This window comes from Chrysemys picta, chromosome 11, assembly GCF_011386835.1.
Source record: "Chrysemys picta bellii isolate R12L10 chromosome 11, ASM1138683v2, whole genome shotgun sequence".
NCBI classification, from domain to species: Eukaryota; Metazoa; Chordata; order Testudines; family Emydidae; genus Chrysemys; species Chrysemys picta.
In genome coordinates, this window is record NC_088801.1 from 10,995,096 (window position 1) to 11,008,540 (window position 13,445).

Here is a 13,445-nt window from a genome sequence, read left to right on the forward strand (position 1 = left end):
TTCATTCAACAGGGATGGTGCATTTCATACTGAATATAACCGAGCTGTCACACTGAAGGTAAATTTAAATATTTGATTTTTTTTTTTTTTTTGGCACTGGAAAGTGGAGGGATGGGGAGACGTACGTGGATTAAAAACAGATGTTGGCTTTTGCAGTTTTGTGTAGGAGGCGGCAGGGAGAGGGTAAATTTCACAAACAGCTGAAACCCTTTAGGTCATTCTGTCTCTATGCGTCTGTCAGCTACATATCCACAAAAGTTGGATATGATTACCAAGATAGAGCCAACGTAAACTGTGAGTTTACTTGCAGGCTGGTAACAAATATGTTGTTTTGCCGTGAGATGCTGTCGATGGCAGTGTGTAACTAATAGTGTTAGCTGGACAGCATTTTGGGGAGATACTTTCTCTGTTGTTCTAGCCGCCGAGATATGAGCTTTAAAGGGAGATGAAATGGCCTTTTCTCTGATCTGATTATGGCAGCCTAGATTCACGTGGATCTGCCCTGAGCACAGCAGGAACAAAATGACCTTCTTTCTCCTGGAGATTTCACACAGACCAACAGGAAGCAAAATTCTATGGGAACAATGAAAGAAGGAAAAAGACTGTCAAAAATTCAAATACATGTGTGAATTTTGGTGCAGTAGATTAAAAGCACTGTAGGTCGGGCAGACATTGCAAAGCTTTCCCCTATGAAGCCCTGGCAGGGAACCTGCATCCTAACCGGCAACATGTCTTCCTATCCTGGTGCTGGGCCCTCCACAGCCCTGCCACTGCACCAGATACAGACCTGCAGTAACACTACCTGTGCGGCACCTGCAGCACCTCCTGCTCTCCCAGCAGGTTTAGCCTTGTGACCGGGGATTCGCCTGAGCATTTTGTGGACTAATGCCCAGGCTAACACCACGGCATTCACTTTTCCCTTTTGCCTCAGGCCAGGATTTGAACTGGAGATGAACAAACCTGCAGAGCTTGAGGCATGTGGGTTACATGAACTTGCCCTGTGGGCTCCGTGCTCATTGGCTGCATGTTTCAGCCCACTCCTGCATGTGCCCTTTAAAGCCAGGATTTCCAAGTGGACTTATGCTTTCTATCTTTGAGATGGGCAGAGGGCTGAATCCATGGTCCTCGGGGAGCACTCAGTGTCTACTATCCTGTCTTCAGTCCTTGTTGGGTAAGGGCACTTGTCTTTCCACCCTGTTCAATAAAGGTCTTGATGGCTGCCAGGAATCACCCCATATCCCCTACAAATGTTGCCACAACAAGGGAGAAATGCTCCTGCAGTGCTGGCTGATGGGCTATGGTAAACCGCAAGGCATGTGCATGCCCCCGGAGGGATTAGTGTGCTGTTACTAGAGAGCGGAGCAGGTACATTCTTAAACATTATGGGCTGTTACTTATTCTCTCAGCTTCTGCTGGGAGCTTTCCCCATTCCCACTGCCCTGTTTGGCACACCTTTCTTGGGCCTCCCCTGACCCTTATTGACTGGATTACATGGTCCTACCATCCACCCTGTCCACTGCCTAATGAAGATGAGCAAGCAACTCATTGATGACCCAAGGAAGGGGGTAGCTGGCTCTAGTGCAGATGAAAAGGGGTTATCCAGGTACCATCTTGCCCCCATGTTCAAAGACCATACTCCTTATTATCAGTTTAGTGTCTTTAAAGTTAGCTTGCAAATGCATCAGTTCAGCATCAGTCCATCATTCAACATGACTTTCATAAACTTTCTCACTAGCTTTGCTACTCAGAGCTATGTGTATATTGGCAAGGGCTTTCTCCCTTATAGCCCATCTTCTCCTCTTCCTATTTCATCTTGTATAGGCTGTGATATATCTCCCTCAATTGCCTTTTGGCCATGCATCTCCAAGTACTTTACAAACACTAACTAACTAAGTGGTGCAATACCCCAGCTAGGTAGGTTCTTGTACCCATTTTGCAGATGGGCACACTGAAGCTCAAAGAGGTTAAGGGATTTATTCCACATCACACAGCAACTCAGTGGCAATAAACCAGGATTTTTTTTATTCCAAGTCATGTGCTTTAATTGATCGATCGACCATACTGTCTAACTTGTAGTTTTCTGTAGTGTAAGGCCAGGATGCCATAAATGCAGGATTGGAATTTAAGCCTCCACTTCAGAAACTACCTAAAAGGGAATTTTCTCCTGTTCTGTAAAGGATAAAACTTGTTAAAACACAAATCTCTTCAATAATAGCAAAGAGAATACACAGAAGCGCTAGTCTGGTAAATTAGTCCTGGTATTATCTGTGAATCAAGTTTGCTCTTGCAAGTCCGTGTTTAAAACTGAAATATTTATGTGTCAAATCTAAAGGATAATAAGCCTCTTATTAGCATCCTGATGCATTATGGTTTACTTTCCATAAGATGGCCAGTTAACAACCAGCTTATATCGGGCTCACCACTGTGCTGGGGAACCTGGTTCCATCATGTTGAAACATGGTTTGATCTTGCAAGATAGAGTGGACAACACCAGGTTCCTGAACTGTGCTACATCTGTGTTAAGTTCAAAGCTTTGGTGTGGTTTGAGAAAATAGTTAAAGCACAACTTGGTCCTGTCTGTGCGATGAGATCAAAGTGTGTTTTTAATGACAGTGTTTGCTACGGACTCCCTGACACAGTGGGTGGACCTTGTCCAGATCTCCAACCCTAACCTGGGAATGCAGGAACCCTTGTAGTTGCTTTTTATGTTCTTGGGATTAAAAGGGTTATTTTAAAATGCTCAGGAAATGCGGAAGCTCCACTGAGCAGAGGAATGAGTGGAAGGCAATATGCTGCCTACCCCTGCCAGAAAACATGACACAGCATCTTTTTTTTTTTTTTGGCTGCAAGAGAGAGGCTGGATGAATTAAATCCCTTTAATCCTTCATCCTCTAACAGCATCTGTTTCTACATAGCTGAACTTGGCACATGGGAATTCCTGAAATCACGCTTGATAGCAGTTAAAAGATTGACCCCCTACCTCTTCCCCTGATGTATAATTGAGATCTAGACAAGCTCTGCCAACTCTGAGAGAGCAGAATCTGATGTATCGTTCTTAACTGCAGAAGATCTCTCTCCCTTCCTCTCTCTCTTTCACCTGCCTTACCTCCCCCGCATGCTATAGAGCCCTCTTCCAGCATTGGTCAGGGAGGTTATTGCCCGTAGCTTCTGAGTGCCATCTATGCTACAGTTACAATTACGTTATAAGATGGTTTGGCCTGTCTAGATGGGACCCATCTCTGTTACCACCGTGGTAATGTGTGTTGCTTCTCCCAAAAGTGCCGGAGTATGTAAAGTCTCCTTACTCAGCAGATCTGCTCCTTGGATGTATTAAGAGACCTGTCTGCTGACTTGAGTAACTAAAATACACAGATACTGCTTTTCCCTCCCCTGAGCCCTTCAGAGCCAACTGGGATGCAGCCGGAATCTATCTTCTTGCCCATCATGAACAGATCGTTGTGCTGAGTTCCAGTCGGTTATACTGTTGCATCCCCACTGAAGGCAAAAGGGTTGTAAGAATGTCACTGGGGCCTTGTCTAGACCAGAATAAAAGGTGGGGTGTTAGCATATGTCAGCTAACGTGTCTGAAAAGTCTCAAGTAGACAAATCTTCAACACCAGCTAAGCTGGTTGAGCTCAAGCCTAGACTTTAATTTGACCAGCTGAGCATGTGCTAACTATATGTGGCTGTGAGTACACTAGACTTCTCAAGTGTGAGCTGCCTGAATAGAATGAGAATCTGTCTTGAAGGAAGGGAGGAATCTTAGCCCACCGGGCCAGGGAGCAGCTGAGGAGATGCTTTCTAGAATCTAGTCCTGCTGAAGTAGTCCGCTGTGGTCTGGAGTGTATCCTCTAACCTATCGTGCCCATCTCTTGACCTGTTTCTGCCATGGCTCCATCAGCCGTACGGAGAGAACAAGCCCTGATGACCTGGGATATTCATGTCCTGCAAGGAGTTCATGCCTTTGAACAGCCCCTCAAATCCAGCACCTTCCACCCTTGTTCAGATAAACTGCATCAGTTCCCCTACCCGGGGGCCCTCGGCTGCATTAAAGAGTATAGCTTTAGGGCAGAATGGCAAAAGCTGTTGCTGAAAGGGAAGACGAAAAGTCAGCTTAGTGGAAAGGTGGCATTTGGGATGGTATCCCTCCTGTTCAGGTAGCAATTATGTTTAAAAGTCCCTTGTTGTCTTTCCATTCATCGCAGTCAGTGGTGGCCTTTCTAAAGGATCCGGAAGGAGCTCCGTTGTGGGAAGAGGATCCCGAAGCCAAAGATGTTGTGCATGTGGACAGTGAAAAGGTATTTCAACCAGATACATAACGTGTGTGTCTGTATTTTTAATGTAATGTCAGTAAGAAGTGTGTAAACTCTTTACAAAAGTGAGCAAGCACCATTATCCCGCTTTTCAGAAGAAGAAACTGAGGCACCGAATGTTTAAGTGACTCTCCCGAGTTCACATCTCACATTAACTGCAGCGCCCGATCTCCTAACTCCTGTCTCCGCTGCAGCATGCTGCCTTACTTTTAGTGAATTGCAAAACCATTGGGGGTATTGCAATAGTACAGCTGAGATCGGGGCCTCATTGTGCTAGGAGCTGTACACCCAGTAAATGACCAGTCCCTGCCATGAGGAGTTTACGTCTAAATAAAGATGAGAGAGACAGGCTGGGAGAAAGTAATGCTATTTTCATTTTATAGACTGACAGTAAAGCACAATGAGATTCAGGGATTTGCCCAAGATCATACAGCAGAAGCGGGAAGTGAAACCACATCTCCACGGTGCTTGCCCAGTGCTGTAACCACAAGACCAGCCTTCCTCTCCGTTTAAGTGGGAAGGCTGTGAATATGTAAAATTGTATTTCTCGTTTTGAAAAGACAGGGTGGTTGCAGTGGTAACAGTGCGGTCTCCAGTGATGATCAGTTTGGTGTTTTGTATGCTTTTCCAGTCTATTGATTTTAAAATTTTAGTTGATTGAGCTTTAGATGGTGTTTCATAAAGAGCCTTATCCATACCTAGCTTTCATTTTGGATATAAGGAACAGTTATTTTGACATTCAGTTTTTGTAAGAAGATTAATTTTTAATGTTCACCATTTTGTTCTCCATGACAAGCTCTCCCAGGGTCACATTCAATTTAAAAACTTCATCTCGTTTTCCCACCATACCGGCACTGAAAAATCTATTCTCATTGCCTCTCATGGCCCTGCCTAGGCTTTCATGGTGAGGAAGCTAAAGTCTTGTATTTATTTTTTTATTGAGTCCAGCTCCTTAATAAGAAATCAGAGTAGTTTTCTTTGAGAGCATCAGGCTGGAAAACGGGTTTATTATCCTGTAGCTTCCAAAAGCCTCTATTGAGAGTCGCAGGTAGAGTAATTTCTACATCCTATCACTGAAAATTTCTCGTAAGGTATTTAGTGAATCAGTCCCGTGGTAATTTGTATTAACTCTTTCTAAGCCGGAATTGAGTGGAGAGAAGTGATTCAACTTTTGGCTTTTTACAAGATTTCCCCCCCCCCCCTTAGATAATGAAGCAAACAAGGGGAAGTGTCTTTAATACATTATTTGACTTTTAAAGTTGAACACAGATAAAAGTGACTGTGGCCTGATGCATGTGTCTGTTTCATGGATAACAGTTTTTGTTTGGTTTATACTTTAGGAATTCAGAAGGCTTCTAAAGAAAGAAGACAGACCTCTTCTGATGATGTTCTATGCCCCATGTACGTGATTTGGTATTTCCTATCAACCTGTCACTCCTGTGGCTGATCAACCATCATCCCTACCCAGAGGTGCTCTCCTCTGAGTGGAATGCTCTCCACTTTCTTCATTAATTACGCTTTAGTGACTAATATTCATCTCCTTGCACTGTACAGCCCTTAGCATTTGTCTTCTGGTTTCTTTCTGGTCTCTTTCCCCCTGGCATCCACTCTATCACTCCCCTGGCCAATCAGACTTCTTTTAACTTTGTTTCCCTTTTCTTTCCACAAGTTGTGCCTCTTTCCACTGCCTGCTGGTACCGGTCTCAGTCACTACACTTTCACATCACTTTCTTACTACTTGTCCTGTCTGGTTTTCTCATGCTCTATTCCTGTTCGGTATGCTGAGTGCATATGACTTAATAACGCATATACTTTTGTGTGTGCCCAGCACTCTGCCCTGTACAGTTCTATGGACGCATGTGAATACTGTTCATATTTTTATTTACTTTCTGCAGTGTTCTTCTCCATAGCCCATGAAAAGCTGGTCCCAGGAGAACAGCGAATCTCCAAAGGAGACCAGGGCTCTGGCTGCAGCTTCATATGTTCTTCCTTGTGTCAGGCAGAGGGGACAAGTACTGCTCAGGAGAGCTTCATACATGATGTAACATGGGGTGCTGAGTAATTGAACCCAAGTTGCCAGGATCCCTCAAAGCGTTTGGGAAAGAGTGTGTCAGGTGGAGTTGTAACAAGTCACAAAATGACAGCAGTGTGACACCTTGACATTGTGTTGTATCAATGCCCGGAGACTGAGTCATGCTGCGAACATCGCTGGGTGTGAATGTTGTGCTGCTGCTATTTGGTGGCTCCTTGCAATTCCATTCAGCAACCTAGAGACTTTCCAGCTCTTTTAACGCTCAGTACCATTGCCCTGGAGCCGTTGCCCACTTGCAAGACAGGCGGGCTGTGAAAAAGGAGCGATCACATGATCTAAGGTAGAAAAGCACTGCTGCATTAGCCTTGGCACTGGTGATGAGTTAGGTGTCACTTGCAATTGGGTGATCATTGCTTTGCTGTGTTAAACTGAGCATCCCAAGGCAGCATTGTCTGTGGTTTCCTAATGAGTGGCCCAAAGTGGTTCCCTCATCCAGGATATGTAATTCTACATTTAGTCCCATCTGAGCTTTGCTAGGAACTGCCCAGGACTTGGTCTAATAGCTCAGTAAAAGAGCGCATTTCCCTTACCACTGCATAGGGTGACCCAGATGTCCCGATTTTATAGGGACAGTCCCGATATTTGGGGCTTTTTCTTATATAGGCTCCTATTACCCCCCACTCCCTGTCCTGATTTTTCACACTTGCTGTCTGGTCACCCTACCACTGCAGCTTACCCTAGCTCCTTTCATTTAAACTTTACACATGTGGAGAGATTCTCTGGTTCATCTCTGCGTGACCTTGTCATGTTCTGAGGTGCAGCATGTACTGTAACTCCCAGCAACTGCCTCCTGCCTTGTGTCCGCTGAGATGATATGCCTTCCCTAAGTCTGTAACTCGTTCCTCTAGGGAGATTCCTGAGCCCCAGAACGCTTTCACAATTTACCTCCTTCATTAATAATGGTTTTCCACAACCAGTCCTTTCTTGAAATGCGCATTACTTCATTCCCTTTGAGCTGTTCCCCAGACACACTGCCGCTTCCAGTGTTGCTGCTTTTGAACACCTGCTAGTTTTCGCTATTGTAATGCTTTTGCTGCTCTCTAAACTTCTACAAAGAAGCCTACTTTTTTTTTTAAACCCTTCTTTGATTTCACAATCCTTCATTCCCTCGTCTTTTATTTAACATTAACCTTCTGACTTGGTTCTCTTCCCACTCTTCTACTTCCCTTCCGCTGTGCCACCTACTCAAGAAAGACCAAACTCATCCAGCAGTCACGTTAAAATACTGGTTATCAGAATGTGCAGATACTGATTGCTGCCACGTGGCGTGGGTGGAACCTTTTGAAGCCCTGACCTAAGTCTTGTTTCTGGAAAAGGGAAATCTGGATCAGTCTCTTATAAGCACCCCTGTGTTTCACACTGTTATTACCCAGAGCTGGAAAAAAACTTTTCCTTTGATAAGAATGGGGTCCCAAATCCCTCCATCTGGGATGGTACCTGACTAAGATCTGCAGTGCTTCTAAACTTTCTTGGAAGCAAGTCGTACTGCAGAGAAATCAAAGACGGTGAAATCATCCATTTTTTCTACATTGTGGCAGACTCACAGGCAATAGACATCTTCAGTATGTGCTAGTGAGTGGGAAGATGAAGGTATCTGCAAACTGCTAAATAAAGTAATTTAAAAATCTAAGAATACAGTGATGCACACTAAAAGCTATTGGTGGGGAGGGGGGCGAGGAAAGGCTCATTTTCCATAGAGAAATCAGCTGCCACATGAGGGCATTGATGGTTGTTACAGGCCTGTGCAACTAAGTCAAATCTAAACAACTAGCAGGTGGACTAATTGGAGCCCAAATTATTTGTGGTATAACTCCAGTTCAGTGCAAAATGATTGCAGGAAATGAATCTGATTTTGCAACAAATGAAGGATATTTATAGTACTGGGCTTCCAAAATGGAGAGGTTAGTGAGCCTGGCAAAAATTGAAGTGCATCTGATTAAAAATTCATTCGAAGGCATAAAGACAAAATGGAGGAATAAGCAAATGACAGAGACCAAAATTGCTTGCCGTGAATGTGGAGGAACAACACAACTGAGATGTCTGCATACACTAGAGGTGAGGGATCACGTGTGCTGCAAAAGTGTGGTGTTCTCAGCACAAGTTGCGAAAGAAGTACAGAAGCAAAAACGTGACCAGACAGCTGGAGGATAGATCTCATGATGACGACGACAAAATTAAGTTCTTGATTGAGTCTCTTGATTAAATTTACAAAGTGATGCAGTCACGTTCAGTGTTTGTTAGAAAAAGATCAGTTGACTGTTCAATGTTAAAATAAACCCTAGCCTGTTTCAAATACCTGGCACAAAATGGGCCCTTGTGACAAAGCGACACTGAGAAGTCTGTATAAGGACAGATACTAGTCGATGAAGTTTGAAATAGGGTAACAGGGAGTTCACTGCTGAAAGATGGTAGCTGCAATACAGCATGGAGTTGAAGGTGAGGACCTCAAGGCAGCTGTCGTAGATGGTGTGTTCTGTGAGTTTGGAGCCGAAGGGAGTTAGGCAGGTGGGATTTTTGAAGGTAGAGGAGACCAGTGAATGCTTGGATTTTTAGGGAAGAATCCAGAAGAGAGTGAAAGGTTAAGGCGGAGATGACGGAGGTTACTAGCCAGGACAGTCTGACGCCCAGAGGGCTGCTGGAAGGAGTTTGAAGTATAGAGCAAGAGACGTCAGCGTTGGTGAGAGGACAATGAAAACGGCTTGTGGGAGGAAATGACTGACAGAGGATGCCATTTGCTGGCTGTTCAGCAGACTGCATGACAGTGGTTGAGGCCAGTTTAGGCCTCAGTGAAATGGATGGTGTGCCATGCGCATTATGAAATCTTCTTAACTGGCACTAATTAGCCCCCTTGTACCAATCTCAGCCAAGGTCAGTCTCACACCAAGGGTGGAATAGCCATGGAAACTTGAATCCGTTTCCCTTCTCTCCTAGAGGATGTTCCCCCTGGTTGGGGATGAGGCACACGGATGTGGGGAAGCCTGAATTGCTGTTGCCAAAATCTCCCCAGAAACATTAGCAGATCTTTTTTGGGGGTGATCTCATACAGCGTACAGGGCAACTGCTTATTCTTTTTCTTCTCTTCGCTGCTGGCTGGAAGACAAATGCTGACTACTGTCGCATTGCAGTCCCAGGAGTCATTCAGATAAAAGTCCCTTTCATCTGACTCAGAAGAACTTTAGTCACGTCTTCTCCCTCATCTCAGTTTACTTGGCAATGGAAAAACCTGCTGGTTACAAGGTGATTTATTACTAATCTACTTAAACCTCCTACAGCATCATCTACACACAGCTTTTTAGCACATGCCAGTCCCATGTCTTCTCTTTTTTGCTAGCTAATCTGCCTTGTCTGGCATCTGGAGGATCTTCTTTGAACTGTCACCTTTCCTAAGTAGTCAAATGAGCATTAGTGTTTTTTTAATGTCCACTTAGTGTGTTAAGGAAGGGTTCCTCGATTAAATTCTTAAGACTTGTTGCACTGGATTGAATCAGAAGTGCCCTAATTTTTCCATATTAAGGGCCAGATTCTGATTGCTCTTGCACTGGAGTGCAAGTTTGGGGAGACGCACATGACCTTGAACTTGGATCTTGACAAGTGACTTTTAAAATGTAGGGTGAGACCCAGATACCTATTGGACCCAGCTCAGTGGGAATATTGAATACCTAGAGAATACAGGACCAGGTCCTTTAATTGTAAGTGTGTGTGTGTGGTTTCAGTTAAAGGGACACTGAGAACTCAGTTTAGGTCCAGAATTTAGAATTAATTTTTTCTTTAAGGGAGGAGGCGAGGGAAGAAAAAAGGTTTTAATAAAAAATGAAGAGAGATGTTTTGCTGAAATTTTTGGGGGAAATATCAGTGATAACTGTTTCAGATTTTAAGAATTTTTATGAATTATCATGGCCCCAAACACAACACTGCTGCCTCTAGAATCCGAATGTGAAACTGAGTATGAAATTGGCTGATCTGGATGAGTGAAATGCAAAGCCAAACTCAAATGGCAAAAAAGTAATTCTCTTAGAGATGTTAAATAATCTCAGGGGCTTAGTAAAGTAGGTAAGGAATAAACAGTGATTTTATTTTTTTTAATCTTGATATTCTTTAGAATGTTTTGAGATTTGAAGCTGTTTTTCAGAAAACATTTCATCTTTCACTGTTTTGATGTGCTAGATTTCATGTATGAAATAGTGTCATTACTGGTATATGATTTGCCTTGTCTTTTTCTCCCCCCTTTTTGACCAGGGTGTGGTGTTTGTAAGAGAATGATGCCATCTTACCAGCAGGCAGCCACAGAACTGAAAGGCACATATGTAAGTGAGAGGATGACAAGATGTATAAATGTCAAAAACAAAAAAAACCTTAAGTTTATCCTCTGAATATTTAAGACTGTACATATTAACTGAAGCAGGACATTTTAACTGATTTCAGGTTGGATGAGAAATATTTTAAGCAACTCCAAAAAAAACAAAAAACAAAACCCAAACCCGACTCCAAATCCTTTCACAATGTTTGGTCTTGATTTCTGTACTGTGGAGCACAAGATTTTACTCATTCACCTCCTACACCAAGTGTGACTCTTGCCAGAACAGGCTATGGTTCTGATCCCGCACACACTTACCCACACACTTAGCTTTAAGTATGTGAGTAATCCTGTTGATTTCAATGGGGCTGGTCATGTGAGTAAAGTTAAGGAAGAGTTTGCAGGATTGGGATCTAATAGTCCTTTTAGTCTGGTGTCCCCTCTATGAGGGGACGTCTGCATTGGAGTGGGAGGTGGAATTGCACCATGTGTGGACGTACCGGAGCGAGCTTTGATCGAGCTAGCTCATTAAAGTAGCAGTGAAGCCATGGCAACGTGGGTGGTAACCAAGTATGTACCCGAGATCCTGGGTGGGATTGCACTTGGGCAGCTAGCCTGTGCTATTTTTAGAGAGGTAGCTAGATTAAAGCTAGCGTGGGTATGTCCACCTGAGCTGCAGTCACATCTCTTGTTGCAGTGTGGACATATCCTGAGAATGATCAAAGCTGGATGCTTCAGAGAGACACTTAAATTCTCATAATACACCTAGTTTTATAACAGGGAATCATACTCTGGTGGGAGGGCGAATTCCTCCTGACTGCAGCTTGTGATCAATCTCTATGTCATGAAGGATGAGGATTGATTGACCTTGTAATTTTATCTTCGCTTTTATAACTGTAGATAATGTTCGTATTCATAGCAATGTCAATCATGTTTAGAACTTCATTAAAGTACTGGCATTGGTAATATCCTGCAACAGTGAGTTCCATAGGTGAATTATATGTTACATCAATAAGATTTAGCATTGATCATAAAATCCTAGAACTATAGGGCTGGAAGAGACGTTGAGAGGTTAAGTCCAGCCCCCTGCACTTGAGGCAGGACCAAATAAACCTAGAACTTCTCTGACATGTGTTTGTCCAACCTATTCTTAAAAACTTCCAATGATGAGAATTCAACAACCTCCCTTGGAAGCCGATTCCAGAACTTAACTACCTTTATACTTAGAAAGCTTTAATCTAACCTAAATCTCCCTTGCTGCAATTAAGCCCATTACATCTTGTCCTTCCTTCAGTGAACATGGAGAACAATGGATTGCCATCCTGTTTATAACAATCTTTAACATATTTGTTATCAGTCCGTCCTAAGTCGTCTTTTCTCAAGACTAAACATGCCCAATTTTTTTAACCTTTCCTCATAGGTCAGGTTTCCTAAACCTTTTATTATTATTTGTTGCTGTCTTCTGGACTCTCTTCAATTTATCCACATCTTTACTAAAGCGTGGTGCCCAGAACTGCACAGAGTTCTCTAGCTGAGGCCTTACAGGTGCTGAAAAGAGCAGGACAATTCCTCCGTGTCTTACATATGACACTCCTGTTAATATCATTTTGGGGTGTATTAGCCTTTTTCACAACTGCATCACGTTATTGACTCAGATTCAATTTGTGATCCACTCTAACCTCCAGATTCTTATGAGCAGTACTGCCACTTAGCCCATTGTTCTCCATTTTGTAGTTGTGCATTTGATTTTGCCTTCCTGAGTGTATTACTTTGCCCTTGTCTATATTGAATTTCATTTTGTTGATTTCAGACCAAGTCTCAGATTTGTCAAGGTCATTTTGAATTACGATTTTTGTCTCCAAAGAGCTTGCAACCCCTCCCACCTTGATGTCATCCACAAATTTTATAAGCATAGTCGCCCCTCCATTATTCAACTCATTAATAAAATATTGAATTAGTACTGAGCCGAGAACTGGCCCCCACAGGACCCCACTAGATACTCCCTCCCAGTCTGATAACGAACTATTGATAAGTACTCCCTGAGTACAGTCTTTCAACCAGTTGTGCACCCACCTTGTAGTAATTTTATTTAGTCCGCATTTCGCTAGTTCGTTTATGAGAATGTCATGCGGGACTGTGTCAAAAGCCTCACTAAAATCAAGATATATCACATTGACTACTTTTCCCCTACTTGATATCTTCAAATAAGTCACGGGGAGTGCTTGAGTCAAGATTATATATATAATATAGTGTGAGAGAGTGTCTGGGTACGTGGGAGGCAAAGGAAAATGACTGATGGAAATGTGGGTTAGAGCAGAGTTTAAGTTGAGTTTGGGTTCCTTCTAACATTCAGGTTGTCACAGATGGCAGGCTATGCCCCAGAGAGGCTGCACATGGTAGAGCAGAGAGGTTAAAGCCTTGAGTTTCCTTGGCAGGGGAATTCCAGTCAATATATCTTGTGAGCATTAAAAATCCTCACACTTGCATGCTCCCCCAAGTAGTAGTTCTGAAACTCGGTAGACGCATGCGTTAAATGCTTGTTTGCTTAGGGCTACCTTCACTGAGATTTGCTTGCATTTCTTAAGGGCAGAGTACTGCCCTTGAAGATATTTGTATAAAAATTCTGGTATGGCTGAAGAGCATTAAAATTCCACCTGTCCTACAGTGTGAATTCCATTGAATTAACACTAGGTTCCTCTGTACAAGACATCCCTGTCTGGCAGGACAGGTGAATTGTATTGCTTCA

The 13,445-nt window shown here is 43.3% G+C and overlaps 1 protein-coding gene across 2 annotated transcripts in view; it reads left to right on the forward strand.

Annotated features, from left to right (window-relative positions):
• PDIA5 (protein disulfide isomerase family A member 5) overlaps positions 1 to 13,445 on the forward strand; it is a 121,167-nt gene that overhangs the window by 37,203 nt on the left and 70,519 nt on the right. For both annotated transcript variants that reach the window (XR_006172785.2, XM_005279807.4), the window contains exons 5-8: positions 13 to 58; positions 4,206 to 4,298; positions 5,654 to 5,714; positions 10,642 to 10,709. Coding sequence is in view for 1 of the 2 variants with exons in the window: in XM_005279807.4 (XP_005279864.1) it covers positions 13 to 58; positions 4,206 to 4,298; positions 5,654 to 5,714; positions 10,642 to 10,709 (268 nt within the window). In the remaining variant the exon portion in view is untranslated. The remainder of the gene's footprint in view (positions 1 to 12; positions 59 to 4,205; positions 4,299 to 5,653; positions 5,715 to 10,641; positions 10,710 to 13,445) is intronic.